The 27,170-nt window shown below is 44.3% G+C and overlaps 1 protein-coding gene across 1 annotated transcript in view; it reads left to right on the top strand.

Moving 5' to 3' along the window:
* Nucleotides 1-27,170, top strand: part of LOC121281472 (serine/threonine-protein kinase 32A-like) — an 892,779-nt gene that overhangs the window by 87,754 nt on the left and 777,855 nt on the right. The window contains exons 4-5 of the mRNA XM_041194417.1: nt 8,460-8,497; nt 21,576-21,665. Coding sequence (XP_041050351.1) covers nt 8,460-8,497; nt 21,576-21,665 — 128 coding nt within the window. The remainder of the gene's footprint in view (nt 1-8,459; nt 8,498-21,575; nt 21,666-27,170) is intronic.

The raw sequence follows: 27,170 nt of genomic DNA on the forward strand, positions 1-27,170 counted from the left end.
CCAAATGTGTGCACGTCAGTGGGTGTCACTGGATAGTGCTCATCGGTGGGTCCCCTGGCTCATCACCGCTTTCCAAGCTGAGAGTTACTGAGGCACCTGCTACACCAAATGCGACTCACTAACACAGGGATGATTACCTTGATAGGGCATGCCAGCCTTTGGTCCTGGACATTGAATGCAAGCTAGTCAGCTCCTGGTTTGTGCTGAGGTAGTTGATCTTGGCTGGGCCACTGGGCTAGGAAGGGAGAAGATCAGCCAGCATGCCAGCTCCACTGTCTAATGATCCCTGATAGGAGTTATCCGTATGAACATTAATTATTGAATGAGTTTCATCAACCTTTGCTTATTTGTGATACTGGTGCCACATTGGGAATCTTGGGATCCAGCAGGATTAGTGACATTTCGCATTGTTTCTGGATGCCATTTGTGACTCAATTGGTACCACACTTGCCTCTGAGTTATAAGGTTCTGGGTTCATGTCTCACTGCAGTCCAAAAATCAAGGCTGACACTCCAGTGCAGTACCGAGGGAGCATAGAACAGCCAGATGTGCCGTCATTCAGATGAGACATTAAACAGGCCCCATCTGCCTGGTTGGTTGAATGTAAAAGATCCCATGGCACTATGGTACTATTTTGAAGAAGAGTAGGGAAGTTATCCCTAGTGTCCTGGCCAATATTTATCCCTTAATCAACATTGCTAAAAGAAACAGATAATCTGGTCATTATCACATTGCTGTTTGTAGCAGTTTGCTGAGCACAAGTTAGCTGCTGCATTACCTCCATTACAACAGTGGCTACACTTCAAAAAGTACTTCAATTAACTATAAAGAACTTTGAGAAGCTGGTGGTTGTGAAAAGTGCTATAAAATGCAAGTCTTTTTTATTAAAACAGATTATTTAGTCATTATCACATTGCTGTTTGTGAGAGCTTGCTGTGCACAAATTGGCTGCCATATTTCCTAAATTACACCAGTGACTTCACTTCAAAGGTACATAATTAACTAAAAAACGTCATGGGACATCCTGAGGTTGTGTAAGACACTGTATAATTGCCCACCCTTCATTCCTAATTTGATGAGATAAAACTCGCACCATCCTGGAAACACAGAATAGAGAATCAGAATGATGCTCCACGTTTTCTGCTTGTTTAGAAATCCAGAAATCCAGAGAGTCATGAATCATGAATTGGGTACACTGACCTCTGCCCTGCAACACCCCCCCCCCCCCCACCCCACCAACCTTCTCATCTTTGGACCTATGGGACATAGGCCCACTTGAATGTTTACCTGATTGGTCTCTTGAATACTTTTATGTAGATCCTTTTGCTTTGGTTTAATATCACAGGAAACTATAGGCCAGTTAGCTTGACATCTGTCATGGGGAAGGTGTTAGAATCGATCATTAAATAGGTTATAGCTGGGCATTTAGAAAAACTCAAGGTAATCGGGAAGAGTCAGCAAGGTTTTATGAAATGGAAATCATGTTTGACCAATTTATTAGAGTTCTTTGAAGCAGTAACATGTGCTGTTGATACAGGGGAGCCTGTAGATGTACTGTACTTGGATTTCCAGAAGACATTTGATAAGGTGCCATATCAAAGGTTACCGCGGAAAATAAAAGCTCATGGTGCAGAGGGTAACATATTAGCATGGATAGAAGATTGACTGGCTGGCAGAAAGCAGAGAGTATGTATAAATAGGTCTTGTCTGACTGGCAGTATGTGATGAGTGGAGTCCCGCAGGGATCTGTTACTGGGGCCTCACATTTTACAATTTATATCAATGACTTAGATGAGTGGAGTGAAGACATGGTAGCTAAATCTGCAGTTGACACAAAGATAGGTAGGAAAGTACGTTGTGATGAAGACATAAGGAGTTGCAGATGGATATAGATAGGTTGAGTGAGTGGGCAAAAATGTGGTAGATGGAGTGCGAAAATGTGAAATTGTTTATTTTGACAGGAAGAACAAAAAAAGGGTATTACTTAAATGGAGAACAACTGCAGAATTCCAAGGTGCAGAGGGATCTAGATGTTCTCATGCATGAGTCATAAAAAGTTAGTATGCAGGCACAGTACATAATAATGAAGGCTAATGACTTGCTATTCTTTATTATGAGAGGGATTGAACATAAAAGTAAGGATTAAGGATTTTAGTTCTGAAGAAGAGTCATACGGACTTGAAACATTAGCTTTGTCTTTCTCTCCACAGATGCTGTCAGACCTGCTGAGTTTTCCCAGCAATTTTTGTTTTTGTTTCAGATTTCCAGCATCTGCAGTATTTTGCTTTTATAGAAGTATGGATATTATGCTTCAGTTATACAGGGCATTGGTGAGACTGAATCTCGAATACTGTGTGCAGTTTTGGTCTCCTTATTTAAGGAAGGATGTAAATGTTGGAGGTGGTTCAGAGGAGGTTTACTAGATTGATACCTGGAATGAGTGGGTTGTCTTATGAGGATAGATTGGACAGACTGGGCTTGTTTCCATTGGAGTTTAGAAGAGCGAGGGGTAATTTGATTGAAGTATATAAGATCCTGAATGGTCTTGATAAGGTGGATGTGGAAAGGATGTTTCCTCTTATGGTTGAGCCCGGAACTAGGGGGCACTGTTTTAAAATTAGGGGTCAGAGGACAGAGATGAGGAGAAACTTTTTTCTCTCAGAGTGACTATGGAACTCTCTGCCTCAAAGCCATGGAGGCGGGGTCATTGAATATTTTTAAGGCAGAGGTAGATAGATTCTTGTTAGGTTGGGAATCAAAGGTTATTGGGGGTAGATGGGAATGTGGAACTCAAAACACAAACAGATTGGCCATGATTTTATTGAATAGTGGAGCAGGCTCGAGGGGCTGAATGGCACTCTTCAGCTCCTATTTCAGATGTTCGTATGTTCACCATCGGAATTTGATTCTGGACTCTGGATTCATGTGAAACAATAATTCTTATCTTCTCTATGGTCTTTGCTCTGTACCTTTTTATCCTCCTTTTATTGTATGAATGTACTGGAGACAACATAGCAACACCCCCTCCTGCATTTTGAGTGTGTGTAAAGTAAAATAACCCTTTTAGTTCACCCTAGTTTGCGTTTGCTGAGGGGTTGTGAATAGAGAATTGGATCACACTAAAACTGAGGGGTGGGAAAATACGCCACCGCCTATAAAGGGGGATATCAAAAATATCAAAGAACACCTTTCTGTTTGCAGACGTTTGGTGAGAGGAGAAATCAGGACCATGTTAAATTAAACCCTCTCCTGTCCACAACACTAACAACTTTTTGAGAGAAGAAATTCTTCCTCATATCCATTTTAAATCTCCATCTTAGATGGGATACCTCTTATCTTTAAACTGTGCCCCCTAGTTCTAGATTCTCCCAAGAGGGGAAACATCTTCTTAGCATCCACTCTCTCAAGTCCCCTCAGAATCTTATAGTCCAATAAGATCACCTTTCATTCTTCTAAACTCCAATGAGTATAGGCCCAACCTGCTCAATCTTTCCTCATAAAACAACCCCTTCATCCCAGGAAACAGTCCAGTGAAGTTTCTCTGAGCTGCTTCCAATGCAAGTACACCCTTCCTTAAGTAAGGAGACCAAAACTGTAGACAATATTCCAGGTACGATCTCACCAATGCCCTATACAGTTCCTCCTCCTGTCTACACAAATAACAGTGCCTCCTAATTTAGTGCAAATACAATGCTCTATTGTACAACTGAGGACTAGCAAGGGAATATTTATAGTGAAATATTGAACATATTGCTTTATTTCTCCCCCTCCCTCATGCTCTCCTTCCCACAGTCTGGCATTATAGCCCTCAAATACCCTTAGTTTCCGATGTGTGGAGCCAATTTCTATCCACTGCCATAGTCTGTTCTCAATTCCCACGGTCTTTAGTTTTATTTCATGAATTCATGCGTAACTCTGTCACCAAAGTTTTTTCTGACAGCCCAAACAAGGAGTTGTAACATTGGTAGCATCTTCAGATAAGCCTGGGAGTTATCTCAAGCATTTTGAAAGCCATGCCGGCTGTTTTTTCATCAAGCTACTGCTTCTGAGATATCAAAGAAAACTTGCGTTTCTATAGCACTTCTCTCAATCTAAGGACAATGAAGTCTCTAATGCAGTGGAACATAACAGCCAAATAGCAAACTCCCATGTACAGTAATGACAAATGATCAGAGAGTCTGTTTTTTCAGGTGTTGGTTGAGGGACAGATGTTGGCCAGTACCTATGCTACTCACCTTTGAATCAATGTGGGATCTTTTATGTTAACCTGACAGGATAATCAGTGGCTTCAGTTTAACATCTCAAGTGAAAGACAGCACAACACTCCCTCAGTATTGTACTGGAGCATCAGCCTAGATTATATGATCATTTCTAGAGAAGGGATTGAACCCATGGCCTTCTAAATCAGCAGCCAGAGTGCTTCCACTAAGCTACAACTGATACTGACTTACTCTTTCAGTTTACAAAAACAGAATTACCTGGAAAAACTCAGCAGGTCTGGCAGCATTGGCGGAGATGAAAAGAGTTGACGTTTCAAATCCTCATGACCCTTCAGCAGAACTGAGTGAATCTTAGGAAAGGGGTGAAATATAAGCTGGTTTAAGGTGGGGTGGGGGAGGTGGGGAGAGAAGTTGGCGGGGTGGTGGTGTGGTTGTAGGGACAAGCAAGCAGTGATAGGAGCAGATAATCAAAAGATGTCACAGACAAAAGAACACAGAGGCGTTGATGGTGGTGATATTATCTAAACAAATGTGCTAATTAAGAATGGATGGTAGGGCACTCAAGGTACAGCTCTAGTGGGGGTGGGGTGGAAAGGCTAGCAGGGCATAAAAGATTTAAAAATAATGGAAATAGGTGGGAAGAGAAAAATCTATATAAATTATTGGAAAAAACAAAAGGAAGGGGGAAGAAACAGAAAGGGGGTGGGGATGGAGGAGGGAGTTCAAGATCTAAAGTTGTTGAATTCAATATTCAGTCCGGAAGGCTGTAAAGTGTCCAGTTGGAAGATGAGGTGCTGTTCCTCCAGTTTGCGTTGGGCTTCACTGGAACAATGCAGCAAGCCAAGGACAGACATGTGGGCAAGAGAACAGGGTGGAGTGTTAAAATGGCAAGCGACAGGGAAGTTTGGGTCATTCTTGCAGACAGACCACAAGTGTCCTGCAAAGCTGTCGCCCAGTTTACGTTTGGTCTCTCCAATGTAGAGGAGACCGCGTTGGGAGCAACGAATGCAGTAGACTAAGTTGGGGGAAATGCAAGTGAAATGCTGCTTCACTTGAAAGGAGTGTTTGGGCCCTTGAACGGTGAGGAGAGAGGAAGTGAAGGGGCAGGTGTTGCATCTTTTGTGTGGGCATGGGGAGGTGCCATAGGTGGGGGTTGAGGAGTAGGGGGTCCTCAGTGTAGGCTCTATCAAACGCACCACACAAGCGTTCCTGTGGTTGCTTGGGTCAAATTGATCCCTTTTTTAGAGGTAGATACCATAGCTGCTTGCTTCTGATCTTGCAGAACTTCACTAAAAATCAATTGATTGTTTTTGTCTACAGCTATCCCTTGTTTCACATGCCTAATGTGTTCCTGAAAAATGGAGTGCTAAACAAAAAGTATACTTCCCCATAAGAAAGCATGTATTATGGGTGGATTACATTCCTGGTCTGTCATTTTTAGATTAAAATCCGATTTTTATATATTAATTTAATGTATTAAATGTAACCCATGTATTAATTAAACACAGAAACTCGTAAGTACCAAGTAATGACCTACTAAATATGTACTAAATGTAGAAACACAGATGATTTGTTACAGGATGCCAGGCCACATCAAATCACTTGTCTCACTACTGGGACGCAAACTCTTTGGCTGCAATGAAGTTTGGGGGTTGAAGTCGAACCCCAAGAGACCCTATAGTGTTGCAATTTGTGACAGGACCAGGGAATGCTGAGTCTTTGCTGAAAATCCCATCCGCAGCCGTTTTGCATATGAGCCTGGGTTGTCACCCCAAACTCTGTCACCACAAAATTGCCCCTGATGTCAGAAAGGGTGGAGTGGCAGAATTTGGTGCCCACCTAAGTTGTCCAAGTTCGGACCTCTCATGAGAACACCAGGGCGTTACTTGGCAGCAGGCTAAAACTGTAATGGTGAACTAAAGGTCATCTTACCTGTGCCATAATACCCACTCTCTCAAGATGCCATTTAAATAAAGTGACCTAGCAGTAATGATTGACCAAACGTGGGCAGTAACCATGCTAAATTGAAAATCGAGGCCGTAGCCGGCAGCGCTATTTGGGAAAGTTCGATTATTTTAAAACCACTGTAAAATGAAAATATGTTATTAGAACTTGCTCTAAACAACCTGTTCAGTGGATACCCCTAAAAGTGCAACCTTGTCCATATCAATCTTAAGACGTATGTCATCTGGCTCAGAAGCTACGGGATAAATTCTCTGAATCCCCCATTACAGGGTGGTAGATTAAAGAATGGGCACTACTGTATTGAAGCCTTGTCTCCAGCTTGCACTCTGCACTGTAATCATTGGACCAATGAGTTTATCTAGCTTTAATCCTTGATGTGTATCATGTGGAGATATTAAAAATGCATTGTTAATCAGGCAGAAGTGAACCTTGATATGAGTCGTTTACAATGTTCTAAACCGATTGGGACCTAAACAAATTGGGAACGGGGGTGGATCTTGGCATTGTTCAACAGTACACAATGGGCGATAGCAAGACGGCAAACCTTTTTATAGTCCTCCCTTGGCTCCAATAGAAATAGAAATTGAGAAAGATGTGGAATGTGTTTCTGACTCAATGTCAACCATTTCACACAACCACATAAAGTCAAGGTCTACGTCAAAATGCATTGATTGGGGTGAACCGAATTTTGAATTTGGCTGCGCAGGGAGATCCTCTGGTTGTCACCATGGTTGACAACCAACTGTCTTATTCCATTCGATGTGCCTCCTCCCACATTTGGAACAGAGTTTTACAATCCCCTGCGGATGGGTTTGCCAGGGGAGGGGGCTGTAAACTTTTGCGGGTGGCCTTCCTGCCATTCTCCCACCCTCCGGCCCACCCCCGAACTGTCCACAATTTTGCGGGGTTGGTCGATGGTTAGGGTGGCTTGCCTATTTTCTCCCCAATTGACACCTTTAAGTAGCCAAATATTGGTCAGTGAAGGGCTGTTTCCCAGCTGGCCACAATTTTTTGGTTGGCAGGGGTAATTTAGGGATGGCGGGTGTGCTCTCAGGTCATCCTTCCAAGGGTCTCAGGTGGAAAAGGTGGGGGAGAAAGGAGTAAGGGGGGCACCTCATCACTCTATGTCTTTTCAGCATTGGGCGGCCCTCTCCGCTGGACCTTTCCAACATGACCTGCAGCCCCCTCTCTCTCAACCGCAACCCCCTTCCACCGAGCCTCCCTTTCCATCCACCGTGAGACTTGAGCCTGCTCCTAACTGGTCCTTTGGGCTCTGGTGCTTGACTCTGCGGACTGCTTGCAGTCCCAGCAGTGGCCGATGCTCCAGGTAGTGCTGCTGGGATTACAGAGCTGCTAGCAACTCTCTAAGATAGGGCTTTCCCCTGAGTGACAGACGGAAGTCTCTTCTCCAACCAATTAATGCTCCTTGGAACAATAAATGGCTGCAGGGCAGGTGGCATCGTTGGGGATATGTTCCCCATCAACTCTCTGGGTGGCAGGGCAGAAAATCCCACCATCCTGCCCTTAGCATATTACACACAGTTCTGGTCCCCATCTTGCAAAAGCACATAAAGGCACTGGCAACAGTGCAATAAAGATTTTAAAAAGTGATATCAGAACTGAGATGTTATAACGATCAGGAAAGGAAAAACAGGCTGCAGTCTTTCCTCTAGAAAGGAAAAGGCTGAGGGGTGACCTGACAGAAACCTGTAAAGTTATTAAAGGGTTTCACACAGGAAACATGGAAAAGAGGACCAAAACTAATGACCATAAATATAATATAGTCACTATCTTCTTTACATAGGGAGTGGTTAGAATGAGGATCTTGCTTCTGCACAGAGTAGATAAGGTGAATAACATTGAAGGGGAAACTAAAGAACACAAGGAGGAAAGGAATAGATGATTACATTGATAGGGTTAGGTAAAAAAGGCTGGGAGGAGGTTCATGTTGAGCATACACTGGTATAGACTTGTTGGGCCAAATAGCCTGTTTCTGTGCTGTATGCAATCCTGTGTAATTTCTCCCAATTCTGATAATAACTGTTTAATCAGTGCAGAGACTGTCTCATCCCCTCTTTTTTTGACTGCCATCTTAATCTGCATGACATGCTGTTAATTTATTTTAATTCAGAAAACATCTGTAGCTTTTGGATCATTAGCATGATATAATTAGATGCAATCTTGAAAAGAAGCTTTAATGAGAGGCTGACCTAAGCCTTGAAGCCAAAGGAAAACTACTTATGAAAATTAATTCCTCTTTGCTTTTTTTTGTAGGGACATTAAACCTGACAACATCCTTCTTGACGATCATGGTAAGTGGCAAATATTGCCTGAGGTAAAAGTAAATAAAACTTGTTGTAGCATCATAAAAGATGTGCCTACAGATTACTATATAAAGTGTGAAGCAGTGAGAGGTGTCAGTGGATGATGTGAAGGGCAATATGCTTGGTTAACCAGTCTTAGTTGGGGAAGATCAAACTGGCCTCAGTGCCCCTGTAGAGGAGGGAGTAATATTAGATGTTAAGTGCATTTGGTGGATGTCAAGGATTAGGTTTGGGTGTGATCCCTATGACTGAATACTCACTCTCCTAACTTGCAGACAAAAGGCTGGTTTTGTGACTGGGAGCTCCCAGTGAAGAGCAGCATTGGCTGGAAGTGTTAGTCAGGAAATTGCGGATCAGCAGGATCTTTGATTCTCCTAACATTCATTGAGATAGATGGAATACCAAGACCTCTGTGGACCTGTGATTAACTGATTAGTCCTTTCCCCTTCCCTCTTCCCGTCCACTTTTCCAGTTGAGACTGATGGCTCCATTGTAAAAGCTCTATCAGAAATCAGGGGGAGAATTTTTAGCTCGGCAGGTGGGCAGGCACCCACCAACCTGGCTGAGCATAAATTGATGCGCGATGATGTCAGGCGAGTGTCCCGACATCATGGAGCACTCGTGCAATATTTCAGTCGGCGGGCACATACCAGAGTTGGCAGCTCGCCTGCCAACAATTAAAAGGCCTTTTAAGGCCATTAAAAAGTTAATTGAAAGAAATTTTTCACTGCCTGTCCAACCTTACGGTTGGCGGGCAGGCTAAAAGGTCAAGCAGCCTTTGCACTTTTTAGGAACCCTCCTCAATGGGTGGGAAGAGGTTTCCTAAAGCAAATAAAAATAAAACAAAAATTTTAAAATTTAATTAATAACATGTCCTTGTTCATGTGACAGAGTCACACGAGCAGGGACATGTTTTATAACATTTTAAAAATCTTTATTTTTTATTTTGAAAAATGTTTATCTCCCTGAGGCAGCCTCGGGGAGCTTTTCCAGTGCACACCCGCGCACATGCGCAAAGTTCACGCTCGCCTTCCTTCCCCCCCCACCACAGACAGCGCTGAGCACTGCTGTTCACGTTTCACGTTGGGTGGGCCTTAATTGGCCTGCCAGCATGAAATTGCGGTCCGGTCCCAATCGCGGGCAGCAGACGGCTTCCTGAACGGACCCACTGAGCCTGCCCAACGAGGGAAAAATCCTCCTCCAAATTTCACAACACTAACCCCTTGAGTCTGAGACTAGAGCACAAACAGCCAAAATGTGGCAGTGAACTAGCAATCTTGTTCTGATTGCTGAAGAAGGGAAAATGTAACATTTGGGGGACACTTCTCTTTAGTACCCTCCCAAGTGCCTCTATGTCCTTTTTTCACCAAAGCTGCACACAGTACTCAAAGTGTGGTCTAACCTAGGCGTAACTTTATACTTTTCAATTATAAATTGGAAATTGAGACTATCAGCTGGACCTGTCCAGCACCATTCCCCAGCACTTTGCTCATTATACAATTTGCTTTTACCTAGGGAAGCAGTTTTCATAGAATCATTGGGCAGAATCGTTCCAGAATTGTATTCTATCAGTGGGCGTGAAAAACAATATTATACCCACCGGCTGCATTGGTGGGTTTTCGCACCGTATCGTCTGCTTCCCGCCTCATTAATTATGCAGCCTTAGGAAACACGCTGTTCCAGTGAAGGCATGGCCCTGAAAGCCAAGAAGAGTTCAGTGAAGCGTCACTGGAATGCCTTTTGGAGGACCATCATGATGTCCTCCACCCCGGCTCTGGCTGCAGGAGGTCCAGCAACATCACCACTCCAGTTTGGGAGGTGGTGGCAGGGGTGGTCAATGTCAATGCTGCACAGAAGGGGTTGGGCATCCAATGCAGAAAGAGGATAAACAGTCTCACCCTTGCTGCCATGGTAAGGCAACCACCTCATCACTCTAAGCTCACACACTCACAAGCCTATCACACATTCACTGGCATCTCACTTACTGAGAGCTCAAGGGACATCACCACCTGTACTCACACATAACCTCACATTTCCATCTGGCCTCATCTCCTCTGGAGGCTGCCTCCTCAGCCCTCATCGCCTTGAGGCCACTTGCTCAGATCAACATGTGTCCCCATGCACACCCAGGGATACCCCCCTACTCCAGTAGAGCCCTCACCCTGCAGCCTCTTCCGTGGCCTGAGGCCCCTTCTCCCGCTTCCCCAAGCAAGCCATAGCCCTGATGCGTTGAAATGCCACCCCTGTCTCACAGCTGGTCTGGTAGGTAGAGACCTGCCCATGAGCCCCCTTAAAAGTGCTGTGGTGCTGCCTGTGAAGCCTGGCGCTGATGACCGCGAGTGCTGCATAAGCGAGGTAGGCAATAAAACCTCAAGGTCCCGAGCGAAGTGCAGGTTGCTAGGTGCATGCCGATGTGCTCGGATGATCCAGCATGGGGGGAATGATTCCAGTGAGCAGGGTGTATAATGAGTTGCTAAAGTATTGATATTAAATTCCCGATGTGCGGCGGTGGGAAACACGGTCCGCCATTGAAGGGCGGAGCGGGTGATCGCAAACTGGTTTTACGATGACGTGAAACTGATTTTTGCAATTTCCCGATATTTTTCGTTCCCGCCTGCTATGAAGCCTGCAGACGACTACGGGCTTCATAGATTGACAGAGTTTAAAAATAGGTCATTTGGCTCATTGTGCCTCTGCCAGCTCTTTGAAGGAGTTATCCGATTAACCCCATTCCCCTAACCTTTCCCTCAAGCCCTGCAAGTTTTTCACCTTCAAGCACTTATCCAACTTCCTATTGAAAATGATGATTAAATCCACTTCCACCGCCCATTCAGGCAATGCATTCCAGGTTTTCCAAGTTTTCCCTGAGACAGCCTCACCTGGAGTGACAAGCCAGTGTGATCCAGAACGTGCAGAATTTTTATTGTTTATTCATCTTAGTAATTCCATTGCTACTTATGACAAGATATTTTACCTTCAGTTACCACCTGTATTTACTATTTGAAGAAACTGTAAATTGTTACACTGATTTGCCATAGGAATGTGCAGTACTTTATATCTTGTAGAATATTGACCTAAGGGTCTACTTTAATTCAGGTTTGTAGCATTGACACAATGCCTACACATCATCAAAGCCACTAAGCTATCATAAATGACAGCTTCACATAAGCATTTATTATCTATTGGAAGAATACAATATAGGCTGGAGTGCCAGCTGAATGGAAGAAAGAGGTTAGCTTTGAATTGACTTCATGTTAGAATGGTTTCTCAGAATAGCCACAAAGTGCATTGGATAAGTATTTAAGACTTGCTGAATATTTTTGATGTGACTAATTTAACATATCATTAATCTGCTGATGGTAAAACTCCCTGAAGGAGTTCTGTTACTTTATGAAGAGGTTTTATTTTCCATTAAGACTTCAATTGTTGCCTCTTGGATAGGAAGCTATATGCTGGAAGTTGGTGGTGAACAAGCATCTGGCTCGTTAAACCAGTCACATTGCCATTAATCTTCGTGCTCTCTCATCTTCCTCTACTACCCATCTGAGCTGCAGTATCTGTTCTGGGAAGAGAGATAGAGTGGATTGACAGGAAAGTTAGAATTGGCTGGAAAGGAGGAACAATTATGGACTAACTTTATGGGGAAGTTCAAGCATGGAATTATCTGTCAGTTATGCTAATTATTGATTGCTGAAGCCCAAAGCTTTTGAATTCCCTCCCTATAAACCTCTCTGCCTCTCTATCTTACTCTGCTCTTTTAACATGCTCCTTAAAACTAAGCTCTTTGATTAAGCTTTTGACTGTCTGTCCCAATATTCGCTGAAATGGCTCAGTGTCAAATTTTATCTGAAATTGCTCTTGCCTTGGACCGTTTTTACTATGTTAAAGGCGCTTTATGTACATATAAGTTATTATTGATAGTGTATACATATACTATATGTATCAAACTAAATCATGTGTACAAAAATAGTTAAGGAAATAGGAGGCTGGGAAACTTGCTGGTTTATCCAGTGGTTTTACTGATTAATTTGGAGCATGGTTCCCCACTCTGTTTCGAGATGGTTGATCTCAGCTGGCAAGGTGATGATGGTGCTCCAGCTGGCATCAGTGCCCTACAATGGGGAGGAGAAACCAAGTCAAGGAACATTCCTTGTTCCAGTCCTACTCAAGCCCCCTTCCACAACTCTTTCTCCTGTACATCGATGACAGCTTCAGTGTCGTTTCATGCTCCCGTCTGGACCTGGAAAAATTTATTAAATTTGCTTCTAATTTCCACCCTCCATCGTTTTCACATAGTCCATCACTGACACTTCCCTTCCCTTCCTTGACCTCTCTGTCTCAATTTCTGGTGATAGACTATCCACTAATATTCATTACAAGCCCACCGAATCCCACAGCCACCTCGACTACAGCTCCTCACACCCTGCTTCCTGTAAGGACTCCATCCCATTCTCTCCGTTCATTTGCCTCCGTTGCACCTGTTATGATGCCACTTTCCAAAACAGTTCTTCAGACATGTCTTCCTTTTTACTTAACCGAGGTTTTCCACTCACGGTGGTTGACAGGGCCCTCAACCATGTCCGGCCCATCTCCCAGGCATCTGCCCTCACACCTTCCTCCCCCTCCAAGAACCATGATAGGGTCTGCCTTGTCCTCACTTATCACCCGACCAGCCCCGCATGCAAAAGATCATCCTCCGCCATTTCCGCCAACTCCAGCATGATGCCACCACCAAACACATCTCCTCTTCACCCCCCCTGGCGGCATTCCGTAGGGACCATTCCCTCCAGGACACCCTGGTCACTCTTCTTTCACCCCCTACACCTCAACCTCCTCCAACAGCACCTTCCCATGCAACCACCGGAGATGCAACACCTGCCCTTTTACATCCCCCCCTCCTCACTGTCCAAGGGTCCAAACACTCCTTTCAAGTGAAGCAGCATTTCACTTGCACTTCCCTCAATTTAGTCTACTGCATTTGTTGCTCCCAATGCGGTCTCCTCTACACTGGAGAGACCAAACGCAGACTGGGTGACCGCTTTGCAGAACACCTTCGGTCTGTCCGCAAGCATGACCCAGACCTTCCTGCTGCTTGCCATTTCAACACACCGCCCTGCTTTCATGCCCACATGTCCATCCTTGGCCTGCTGCAATGTTTCAGGGAAGCTCAACGCAAACTGGAGGAACAGCACCTCATCTTCCGATTAAGCACTTCCCAGCTTTCTGGACTTAGCATTGAGTTCAACAACTTCAGATCATGAACTTTCCCCTCACCCCCTTTTTGATTCCCTTTTTTCTAATAATTTTTTTTTATATATATATTTTTCTTTTCCCACCTATTTCTATTATTTTTAAAATTTATTTCCACCCGTTGTTTTATCTCCACCTTTTAGCCTATTTTCATCCTTTCCCCCCACCCCACCCCCACTAGGGCCATCTGTCACTTGCTCATCCTGCTTTTTACCCTTAATGTCACCATTAGCACATCCTTTAGCTGATATCACCACCATCTGCACCCCTTTGTCATTTTGTTTATGACATCTGTGACAGACTGTCCTTGGCTTGCTGCATTGTTCCAGTGAAGCCCAACGTAAACTGGAGGAACAACACCTCATCTTCCGACTAGGGACTTTACAGCCTTCTGGACTGAATATTGAATTCAACAACTTTAGGTCGTGAGCTCCCTCCCCCATCCCCACCCCCTTTCTGTTTTCCCCCTTCCCTTTTTTTTTCCCAATAAATTATAAAGATTTTCCTTTTCCCACCTATTTCCATTATATAAAAAAAAACCCCCACTGGAGCTATACGATGAGTGCCCTACCAACCATTCTTAATTAGCGCATTCGTTTAGATAATATCACCAACTTTAACTTTAATTTTAACACCTATGTGTTCTATTGCACTATTGTCGTTGACATCTTTTGATGATCTTCTTCTATCACTGCTTGTTTGTCCCTACAACCACACCCCCCCCCACCTCTCTGTCTCTCTATCTCTCCGCCCCCCACACACACACCTTAAATCAGCTTATATTTCAACTCTTTCTTGGACTCGAACTCAAGTTCTGTCGAAGGGTCATGAGGACTCGAAACGTCAACTCTTTTCTTCTCCGCCGATGCTGCCAGACCTGCTGAGTTTTTCCAGGTAATTCTGTTTTTGTTTTGGATTTCCAGCATCCGCAGTTTTTTTTGTTTTTATTGACATCTGGTGCCTTGTTAGCCTTTCAGAAGTTGATGCAGTCATGTGCATCAAGACATGTGCAACAGCTAAGCTGCATGGCCAATCAATGCACAGGCTTCCCACCTTCTTGAAATGCCAACCACATATCTGTTTCTGGGATGTATATCCATTGGTAATGTCAGGCCGGTGAGTTAAATCAGGAATCTAGACTACAGCACAGTCCAAAGAACTCTGTTTTACATCATCTTATTCTGTTTTCACACGATGACAGCAAAACCTATTACTCTGCAATCCAATTTTCACATACCCACACAGAAGGCATGAAGCTTGAATCCTCCTCCATCGAAATCTGCTTGACGATTCAGATTTTGTTTTCAGTTGAAGCTTTAAATCATGCATTACAACTCTCCCTTGTTGCCCTTGAGAAGGTGGTGGTGGTTAGGGAGGGAGTTCCAGGATTTTGACCCAGCGACAGTGAAGGAAGAGTGATATAGTCTCAAGTCAGGATGGTAAGTGGCTTGGAGGGGAACTTGCAGGTGGTGGTGTTCCCATGTATCTGCTGCCCTTGTCCTTCTAGATGGTAGCGGTCGTGGGTTTGGAAGGTGCTGCCTAAAGAGCCTTATTGAGTTCCTGCAGTGCGTCTTGCAGATGGTACACACTGCTGCTACTGTGCACTGGTGGTGGAGGGAGTGAATGTTTGTAGAAGGGGTGCCAATCAAGTGGTCTGCTTTATCCTGGATGGTGTCAAGCTTCTTGAGTATTGTTGGAGCTGCAATTATCCAGTTAAATGGAGAGTATTCCATTACACTCATGACTTGCGCCCTTAGATGGTGGACAGGCTTTGGGGAGTTAGGAGATGAGCTACTCGCCGCAGGATTCCTGACCTGCTCTTGCAGCCTCAGTATTTATATGGCTAGTCCAGTTCAGTTTCTGGTCAATGGTAACCCCCAGGATGTTGATAGTGGGGGATTCAGTGATGGTAATGCCATTGAATGTTAAGGGGCTGGAAACGTTAACTCTGTTTCTCTCTCCATAGACCTGCTGAGTTTTTCCAGCATTTTCTCTTTTTATTTCAGATTTCCAGCATCTGTGGTATTTTGCTTTTATTTTAGCCATTAAAATCAGGGATACGCGCGTAACCAGAATTTGATGAGCGCAGAACTCTCAGAAGATTATAATGTTAGAGGAGATTACAGATGTTGGGTGGGCTGAGACTTTAGAGCAATCACAGAATTGTTACAGTGCAGAAGGAGGCCATTCAAAAATTGAAACATTGCCATGCCAAGAACCAATGTAGGTCAGAGAGTAAAGCCGGGTGAAGGGTGAATAGGGCCTGGTGAGAGTTAGGATACGGGCAGCAGAGTTTTGCAAGAGCTCAAATATATGAAGGGTTATATATCTCAAATTTGAATATACCCAGGCTCTACAAATCTCGCACAAATAGTCCAACATTCTGTGCCACACATCATACTTGTATATTGTACTGAAATCTTACATTTGGGTGTTTAGTTTTTAACTATTTTTAGATGAAATGTAACTTATTGCTATTTCTGTTAATATCCAAGTCAATTACATAATTGAAGAATTAGGATATTCAATTAAAATCCATCATTGTGGATTAGCTGGGATCTAATTGAATGGCTGTATAGGCTGAAGGGGCTGAATGGTCCACTCCTGTTCCCAGTGTTCTGAACATCTTCACATAGGAAATGCCCTCCTTTCCTCAAAGTATCTGCAACTGGTTTTGAAGATTAGGAAACTAAAAAGTCATGCCTGTTATATGTCACTGCTTTGGGGGACGAAAGACAAACCCATCTTTTGACTACAAATCTTGAAAATCATTGCTCATCTGCATCATATTTGTGTGCAAGCAGCAGTCAGAGGAGAAGGTATTTAATTAATTGGTTCCAACAACTTTCAGTCCCTGTCCCCAACTAATCTGAGTGCTTCATATTGATAATCTCCAAACCCAGTGAAGAAAGCTGCTGCTTTTGCTTCTGAAATGCTGACAAATTGACACATAGTTTGAAACACTCCTGTCAGCTGAAAAGGCTGACGATCAGCTTGCATACATTTACACCCCAGTTGAAGTAGCACAGTTCAAGAATAAGGGAGGCTAAAAATCACAGGGTTTCGAGATGATTAACCCTGAGATCTGCTGGTGGGCCACACTCCACATATTATGGGGCCAGCATAATGGGTTCTCATGTGATAAAGTATTTGTAAATGGTGCCAGTCCTGGCTCAGTGGTCACTCTGGTTTCATAGCAGAAGGTTGTGGATTTGAGATCCACTCCCAGGCTTTGAGCAGGTAATGTAGGCTTGCATTTTAGTGCAATACTGGGAGAGTGTCAGAGGTGTTATCTTTCAAATGAGATATTAAACCAAGGACTGTCTGCACTCCCAGATGGATTCCATGGCTGTATTTGAAGAGAGCATGGGACCTCTCCCAGTGGCCTGGTCAACATTAGTCCCTCAGCTAACATGCCTGAAAACAGACTAGCTGATCATTTATCACAGTGCCGTTTGTGCACAGTTAAATGAGAAATTATTCTGAGGCCCTGTCTCCGCTAGTCATTCACCTCATTGCTGTTTAAAGAAAGAAAGACTTGTATTTATACATCACCATCCACAACCTCGGATGTCCCTTTGCAATCAATTATGTTCTTTCACTGTTGTAATGTAGGAAAGGTGAAAGTCAGTTTGCCCAAACAGCAGTGTGAGAGTGATCCAATAATATATTTTAGCGATCTTGATTGAGAGAAAATATTGGTCAGGACACTGGGGAGAACTTCCCTGGTCTTCTTCATAATAATGCCAAAGGGTCTTTTACAACCAGCTGAGAAGTCTCGGTTTATCATCTGATCTGAAAGATGGCACCTTCAACAGTGCAGCATTCTCTCAGTACTGTACAGGTGTGCCCGCCTAATAATATTGACTAGACTTCAGAAAGAATGAATTAGTTGTAAAATCCTTTAGGACATCCTTAGAATATGAAAGATCCTTGATAAAATACTAGTTATTTCTTAAAGTATTGCTATCAGGCAGCTGATCAACAAAACAAACAAGAAATTGCAGCTTTTTAAAAATTATTTTTTTCTTCCATCCCTTTTCCAATCCTCTGTGGATGGCTGTGTCAGGTTCTGGTGTTCAAATCATTCAGGGTTATGAGTTCAGAGTTATGGCTGACTATGTTAATTCTAATAGCAAGGACTGATCAGGGTTCTGGTCCAAGTGTTTTGGTTTTGCTTTGCTGTGTTGGGTTGTGGCTCCAGGGCTCTGGCTGATTGTGTCTCATGCTCTGGTATCTCTCCAGTATCTCCCCTGGTGCCCCTTTTCTGTGGGAGTCTTAACAATGCATATTGGAAGTCTGGTCTATCTTGGAGAGTTTCACAGCCATGCCTGATCTTGACTTCACCAGATGCCCACATTCCAATGGACATCCTGTATAGTGAATTGGACCAGGAGTACTGGCTGATTTTTGCTCTCTCTGTCCAGTGCACCTTAATTACTGTCCTAGCTGAGATTAAATATCTCAGCGTAGACTAAGGATTGAAGCTGCATTCTTCCTAGTCTATGCAGCTGAATTGCGCAGGGGCAGTTCATTAATGAACTAAGCTGGTAATGAGACTAACCTGACCTCTTTAAGTAAGGTGCATCTATGTAGCACTTTTCATACCCACTGGTCATCCTAAAGCACTTTAAGGCTAATGAAATTCCCTTTGAAGTGTAATCATTGTTGTCACGTCGGAACAGCTTACGGCTTGCTTCGATTTGTAGGTATTGGTGGAGGGCCAATTTTGCTCGGTCGTATTAGTTGCATCAGGCTCAAACTGCAGCTGCAGGGCTAAGAAGAATAAGGCTCCCACTGCACTACATTATGGAATAACATTGTACCACATCAAACTGTTCTACCTCAGCAGGACACTGGGCAAACCCTGCAGCGGGAGGAGAGGCTCGCAGCTAATTGATATTTGTCAATAGAATGACAAAGAGAAAAAAACTCACATACAATCTAATCATTGGCACTTACATCAGCAACTGGTAGCAGTTTGCAGTCTGTGCATTGCACGTGGATGTATCAGTTATTTTGTTCCACTTGCTTGTTCACATCCAAACAAAGAAAGCAAAGTTAATTTCACCAACCCCCACCTTCCCTGTGCAAATCAGGCAGGGTAACTGTACAATTCTACAGCAGCTTGGTAAAACATGCAGTTGTCAGTGTAAGGTGTGACATACAATCGAACCAAGAGTTGTTATGTCTGTTTGGTTCACAGACTGCACCATTAAAAGCACACCTGAGTGGCTTTCAGTGCCTCCAGGCACTTGTAATTTGTTAAACTTATCAGTTGGAGTTATGAGTGTGCAGAAGGATGAGCAAATTTAATCTTGATGTGAGAATGTTTTCAGCTATGTTGTTAGAATCAGAGTGTCAGCATTATTGTAACCTTTTATTTTGCTGATTTTGATTTTATCTCGACACTTCCCACATCCCACTGAGAAGATGACAACCATTTACACCTTCTTTATTGTTTTATTTGTCTGCGCTTTAAACAATGACAGTCTGGATTTATGTAATACCTCATAGAATTTTACAGCATGGAAAGAGACCTTTTGGCCCATTGTGTCCACGCTGTTCATCAAGCCCCTATCTACAATAATCCCGTTTTCCAGCGCTTGGCCTGTAGCCCTGTATGCTATGGCATTTCAAAGAAGCTTTAGCATTTCAAAGGATTTTACTGACATGTCCCCTCATTTGACACTGTCACATGAATTGGGACATGTCCATAACTTTTTAAAATATTCTGAAATTTTAAAAACCCTCATGAAACCTCATCCTGCCAGTGGATGAGGTTTCATGTTTTTTCAGAAGCCCACCTGGGCCCCCGGCCTGCCCACCAACCTTAAGGTTGGATGAGCAGGTTCATTGATTACTTCAATTACTTTATTAATGACCTTAAGTGGCCATTGACAGGTCGGCGGGCGCGCAGCTGAGTCGGCTGTGTGCCTGTCAACCTGAAAATGTAAATGATGTGGGGTGACATCGGGATGCCCGCCCGACTTCACCCGGAGTCATTTTATGCATTGGCGAGCAGGCCCCACCCCCTGCTTGCCAACTGGAAGATGCAACCCCAGGTAACTATTAGCCATTTAGCTTAACATCTGTCATTGGGGAAATGTTAGAGTCTATTATAAAAGATGTAATAGCAGAGCATTTAGAAATGCATAACATAATCAAGCAGTCGGCATGGCTTCATGAAGAGGAAACCATGCCTGACAAACTTATTGAAATTCTTTGAGGAGGTAACAAGCAGGATAGATAAAGGGGAGCCAGTAGATGTAATATATTTGGATTTCCAAAAGGTGTTCAATAAGGTACCACACATAAGGTTACTTAGTAAGATAAGAGCCCATGATGTTGGGGGTAGGATATTAGTACGGATAGAGAATTGGCTAACTAATAGAAGACATAGAGTTGGATAAGGAGGGCATTTTCTGGATGGCAAACTGTAACTATGGAGTGCCACAGGGATCAGTGTTGGGGCCACAGTTATTTACAATATATATTAATGACTTGGTTGAGGAAAGTGAATGTACAATCACCATGTTTGCGGATGACACAAAAATAGGTGGGAAGGCAAGTGGTGAGGATGACACAAAGAGTCTACAGAATGATATAGGCAGGTTAAGTGAGTGGGCAAAAACTTAGCAGATGGAATATAATGTGGGAAAATGTGATGTTATGCACTTTGGCAGGAAGAATAGAGAAGCTGAATATTATTTAAATGGAGAAAGTTTGCAGAAATCTGCAGCACAGAGGGATTTGGGGGTCATCATGCATGAATCCTAAAAACCTAGCATATGAGTTCAGCAGGTAATAAGGAAGGCAAATGGAATGTTGGCCTTTATTTCAAAAGGAATGGAGTATAAAAAATAGAGAAGTCTTGCTCAAAGTATACAAGGCACTGGTTAGACCACACCCAGAATGCTGTGAACAGTTTTGGTCCCCTTATCTAAGGAAAGATATACTGGCATTGGAGGCAGTCCCGAGAAGGTTCATTAGATTGATCCCAGGTATGGAGGGATTTTCTTATGAGAAGAAGTTGAGTAGATTGGGCCTGTACTCATTGGAGTTTAGAAGAATGAGAGGAGACCTTATTGAAACATATAAGATTCTTTAGGGGGCTTGACAGGGTAGATGCTGAGAGGTTGCTTCCCCTTGTGGGAGAGTCTAGGACCAGAGGGCATAACCTCAGAGTAAGGGGTCACCCATTTAAGGCTGAGATGAGGAGGAATTTCTACTTTCAGAGAGTAGTGAATCTGTGGAATTCTTTACCACAGAGGGCTGTAGAGGTTGGGTCATTAAGTTTATTCAAGGCTGAGATAGATTTTTAATCAATAAGGGAATCAAGTACTATGGGGAAAAGGCAGTGAAATTGAGGATTATCAGATCAACCATGATCTAATTGAATGGCAGAGCAGACTTGATGGGCCTAATGGCCTACTTCTGCTCCTACGTCTTATGGTCTATTAGTCTTATGGTCTCAAGTCTCTGAAGTGTGACTTCAACCTACAGCTCACTGGCTCAGAGATGAGAGTGTTGCCCACTAAGTCACAGCTGAACAGTGTGGGGATGGGGGAATAGCTGCCGGCATGTTCTGCTTATGATCTGTAAAAGAAAGTGATTTGGCATGACACAACATCTGTCAATGCATTTAATTCACATGGGCAGCTTGATTAGTTACCTGACGACTGCACATTTGCACAAATAGTCCCAGCGATAGTGCAAGTGCTGAGGTCAGAGATATATACCACCAGCTTTAACAAATGTATTTTTAAGGCATCTTAATCTTCTTTATTTCCTTCTTTAATCTGGACCATTCTAGGGCATGTGCACATCACTGACTTCAACATTGCAGCATTGGTGAAAGAGGAGAAGCAAGCCACCTCTATTGCAGGCACAAAACCGTACATGGGTAAGTGTGGATGGGCTGATAGACAGTAAGAACTTGCATGTATTTCACAATCTCAATGTATGTTTTTCCAAATATATACTTTATTCATAAAATTTGTAAAAGTACATTACAAAACATTTCAACTTGAACATTGCAGAAAGTGCCATAAAATTTAACTTGTCTTCATACAGTGTGTTCCACTACTAGGTGCCTTTATGCAATTGTAATTTTCTTGAAATTTAAAATGTACATTTCATGCCAGGCATACAACCTGGGGGCAAAATATTTCAAATTGAAAAATTATAAAAAGTGCAATAGAATCCAACTTTTCTTCATACAGTGTGTTCCTATCTGAGGTGCCCCAATACAATTTCAATACTCTTAGTGTTCACATATGGATACTCAATGTCAAGTATACAGTCCAAGGAATTCTACAAATTTTTCAGGCCCTCGGTGTACTGTGGCTGAAAGACCTAAGATGGCAACCTTTCCCCATTGTGCCTCTGCGGCTGCTGCCCCAATCTTTAGTGCGTCCCTCAGCACTTGGTCCTGGACCCTGGAATGTGCCAGTCTGCAACACTCGGTCTTTGCACTGGAAGATCAACAAGTTTCAGGCAGGTCAAAGAGCATCTTTCACCAAGTTGATGATCCTCCAGCCACAGTTGATGTTTTTCTTGGTATGTGTCCCTGGGAGCAGCCTGTAGAACAGAGAGTCCTGCGTTACAGAGATGCTCGGGATGAACCTCAACAAAAAACACTGCATCTCTCTCCAGACCTTCTTTACAAAGGCACAATCCAGAAGGAAGTGAATCTCAAGTATACAGCCAATGGAGTACTATTGAAATGTAGTCGCTATTATATTGTAGGAAGCAACGCAACTAGTTTGTGAACACCCACACACAGTAATGTAATAATGCCCGCAATAATCTCTTCTGTGTGTTGATTGAGGGATAAATATTAACAGGAACACTAGGAAGAACTCTGTTATCCTTCTTCAAAATAGTCCCATGGGATCTTTTACATCCACTCGAGTGGGAAGACCAAGTCTTAGCCTAATGCCTTTTGTGAAAGATGGCACCTCCTCAGTGCTGCCCTGGATTGTCAGCCTGTATTATGTGTAGAGAAAGACTCAAACCCACAACCTTATGACTCAGAGACAACAGCGCTACCCAGTGAGTCACAGCAGAGCAGAAAGTGAGCACACAATTCAAGCAGGTCACTCACATAACTGTGATGTGATAATTGTGCTTCAGTCACCACACAAAAGATGCAACAATGTTTCAAGTTTTGCTTCTAATCAAATTCAAATGTAAATGCTCCCTAAGACTTCTTGCACCCACACTCAAGCTTATTGTTCTGTAGGAAAATTACCAACATTCTGGTGCATAAATCAGAACTTATATTCAAGATGAGCATTCATTGTTAAGAAATAGCAGCCAACAAAAACTTGCATTGATATAGCACCTTTAACATAGTAAAGCATCCCAAGGCACTGCACAGGACCGTTAGTAAACAAAATTGGAACTAAACCACATGAGGAGATATTAGGACAGGCAATAGGTTTGGTTAAAGAGCAAAGTTTTAAAGAACACCTTAAAGAAGCAGAGTTATAGAGAGGCAAGGATGCTTAGGGAAGGAACTCCAGAGTTTGGGGCCAAAGCAGCTGAAGGCACAGCTGCAAGGGATAGAGTGATTAAAAACTAAGGATCTGCAAAGGCTAGAATTGGAGTACTGCAGTTTCCTCTGTGCCAGTGTAATGTCTTTAAAATGGTGTCGGCACCAGCACATGTAGAAGATGAATTGTTGATTTTAGAAATAACCTTGAGAGTGTTACTACATTTATAGGTCAGGAATGGCAAAGAATTGTAGAGGTTTAGTTTGATTACTGAGTAATTCAGCGGTGATGTAACAGGTAAAGGAGGAATTGTAGCAGTTAAGAACAACATCAACAACTTGTCTTTAAATAGTGCCTTTAACATAACACTTCACAGGAGCATTAGAACAACCACATTCTTGCTAGTCTGATGGCTGTATCTATTCTGTTGGGTGCTGGATCCTTTCGTTATGGAGTTTGGGGATTTATATGTCTTGTACAGTCTTGTCTCCTTCTCTGCAGACAGCTAGCTTGCAGTGCACTCGGAGCTTGCTGTGCACCCAATGTGCACGAAACTGACATAGGCCCCCTCCCCGTGATTGGAACCATGAGAATGTATGGTGGACTATGGAGGGAGCAGGATAAATTATTTGAATGGATAGCCCTTTCCCTAAAATAGGGGCCACCTTTCAATTTTTTTAGCACATCTTTATCTCAGCCCTTGCCGTGTAGGACTGTAAACCCCAGCACAGAGCAGCTGTAAGTGCAAAAACAGTTCTGACCCTACTTACATAGTACTCCAGATATGTCACGCCCCATGTATTGGGAATGCCACAAAAATATCCCAGTGAGCGGACATTGTTGTATTGTGTGAGCTAAGCTCCTTTCAACATGAATGTGGCTGGCAACTGAATCATTGAGCATCATTGGCTTGTCTTTTAGCTGAAGCCCTGGTAACCTTGGCCGTGAGGCAGGCCAGGGCAGCAGTATCCTTGTAGACAAGGATGCTGTCAATGCTTTTTGCTATTGGCAGCAGATTTCCCATCAACAACACACCTGCCAGTGTGAAGGGCTGAAACTCAAACTGTCCTACATCAGAGCATTCTTGTGTTCTGTGGACAGAGACCTTTGCTGCTGATATTCAAATACGCAGAATGGGTTCAATGTGCTGTAAGTACATATTTGCTGGGTTAGAGGCAATTTCAATTATTAATCCCCAGACAACCCCACCCGCCCATGACCACTATATCAGGATATGATATTCCTAGGCCCACCCCTTAATCTGGACAAATCCATATTCCAGAGACCAAGCTCATTTGAACTATGATTTTCATTGTTAATGCCACAGTGTTTTGGCTGTTGCAAAGCTATTGCTGCATACCAACCAATTCGGATATACAAAGTTAATTCATACAATTAAGTATTGAGAGAAACACTTTCCTCCATTCAGGTGCAGATTTTAATTTAAAATTGATTTTGTTTAATTAAAAGCACCATCTGGAACATTCAAGCCAACTTTGTGGAAATGCAAGACTAGCGCCAAAGTTTTGTTGCAATAGTTGTTTACTGGCAGGCGGTGCTCACTATCCCAGGTCCAGAGAAACTTCCTCTACTTGATGTGGCTTTTTTTCGGCTGGCTGGCAGCTGCTGTGCTTTGTTTGGAGGATTCCACTTTCCCTTTGCCAGCTGGAGCTCTAAGTGTCGGTGGCTGTTCCTGTTTTCTCCAATGCCACAGGGAATCCTAATACTAATTGTGCCAATTGTTTTCCTCTATCTCCCTACTCACACTGTGAACACTGTGTCAGTTCACGCTCCTCTCAGTGCTGTCTGTCTGCTCACACTCCCCGCAGTGCTGTCTGACTGCTCACACTCCCCTCAGTGCTAACTGTCCATCTGCTCACACTCCCCTCGGTGCTACCGGTCTGTCTGCTCACATTCCCCTCAGTACTGGCTGTCTGTCTGTTCACACTCCCCTCAGTGTTATCTGCCTGTCTGCTCACACTCCCCTCAGTGCTGGCTGTCTGTCTGCTCACACTCCCCTCAGTGCTGGCAGTCTGTCTGCTCACACTCCCCTCAGTGCTGGCTGTCTGTCTGCATACACTCCCCTCAGTGCTCTCTGTCTGCATACACTCCCCTCAGTGCTGTCTGTCTGTCTGTTCACACTCCGGTCAGCGCTGTCTGTCTGTTCACACTCCTCTCAGCGCTGTCTGTCTGTTGGCTCACACTCCCCTCAGTGCTACCTGTCTGTCTGCTCACATTCCCCTCAGTGCTGTCCGTCTGTCTGCTCACACTCCCCTCAGTGCCGGCTCTCTGTCTGCTCACACACTCCTCAGTGTTGGCTGTCTGTCTGCTTACTGTCCCCTCAGTGCTGTCTGTCTGTCTGCTCACACACACCTCAGTGCTACCTGTCTGTCTGCTCACACTCCTCTCAACACTGTCTGTCTGTCTACTCACACTCCCCTCAGCGCTGTCTGTTTGTCTGTTCACACTCTCGTCAGCGCTGTCTGTCTGCTCACACTCCCCTCAGCGCTGTCTGTCTGTCTGTCTGCTCACACTCCCCTCAGTGCTACCTTTCTGTCTGCTCACATTCCCCTCAGTGCTGTCCGTCTGTCTGCTCACACTCCCCTCATTGCTACCTGTCTGTCTGCTCACATTCCCCTCAGTGCTACCTCTATGTCTGTTCACACTCACCTCAGTGCCGGCTCTCTGTCTGCTCACACAGTCCTCAGTGCTGGCTGTCTGTCTGCTCACACTCCCCTCAGTGCTGGCTGCCTGTCTGCTCATACTCACTGCAGTGCTGTCTGTCTGTCTGCTCACACACCCCACAGCGCTGTTTGTCTGTCTGCTCACACTCCCCTCAGTGCTGGCTGTCTGTCTGCTCGCACTTCCCTCAGTGCTGTCTGTCTGTCTGCTCAGACTCCCCTCAGTGCTGGCTGTCTGTCTGCATACAGTCCCCTCAGTGCTCTCTGTCTGCATACACTCCCCTCAGTGCTGACTGTCTGTCTGCTCACATTCCCCTCAGTACTGGCTGTCTGTCTGTTCACACATCCCTCAGTGCTGGCTGTCTGTCTGCTCACACTCCACTCAGCACTGTGTGCCTGTCTGCTCACACTCCCCTCAGTGCTGTCTGCTCACACTCCCCTCAGCGCTGTCTATCTGCTCACGCTCCACTCAGTGCTACCTGTCTGTCTGCTCACATTCCCCTCAGTACTGGCTGTCTGTCTGCTCACACTCCCCTCAGTGTTATCTGTCTGTCTGCTCACACTCCCATGAGCGATGTCTATTCACACTCCACTCAGCGCAGTTCGTCTGCTCACACTACCCTCAGTGCTGTCTGTTCATCTGCTCACACACCCCACAGCGCTGTCTATCTGTTTGCTCACACTCCCCTCAGTGCTGTCTGTCTGTCTGCTCACACTCCCCTCAGAGCTGGCTGTCTGTCTGCTCACACTCCCCTCAGTGCTGTCTGTCTGTCTGCTCACACTCCCCTCAGAGCTGGCTGTCTGTCTGCTCACACTCCCCTCAGTGCTGTCTGTCTGTCTGTTCACACTCCCCTCAGTGCTGGCTGTCTGTATGCTCACATTCCTCTTAGTGCTGTCCGTCTGTCTGCTCACACTCCCCTCAGCGCTGTCTGTATGTCTGTTCACACTCCCCTCAGTGCTACCTGTCTGTCTGTTCACACTCCCCTCAGTGCTACCTGTCTGTCTGCTCACACTACCCTTAGCGCTGTCTGTCTGTCCGCTCCCAGTCTCCTCAGTGCTGTCTGTCTATTTACTCACACTCCCTTCAGCACTGCCTGTCTGTCTGCTCATACACCCCCTCAGCGCTGTCTGTCAGTCTGCTCACACACTCCTCAATACTGGCTGTCTGTCTGCTTACACTCCCCTGAGCACTGCCTGTCTGTCTGCTCACACTACCCTGAGTGCTGTCTG

Source organism: Carcharodon carcharias, chromosome 8, assembly GCF_017639515.1.
Source record: "Carcharodon carcharias isolate sCarCar2 chromosome 8, sCarCar2.pri, whole genome shotgun sequence".
In the NCBI taxonomy this organism is placed as follows: Eukaryota; Metazoa; Chordata; class Chondrichthyes; order Lamniformes; family Lamnidae; genus Carcharodon; species Carcharodon carcharias.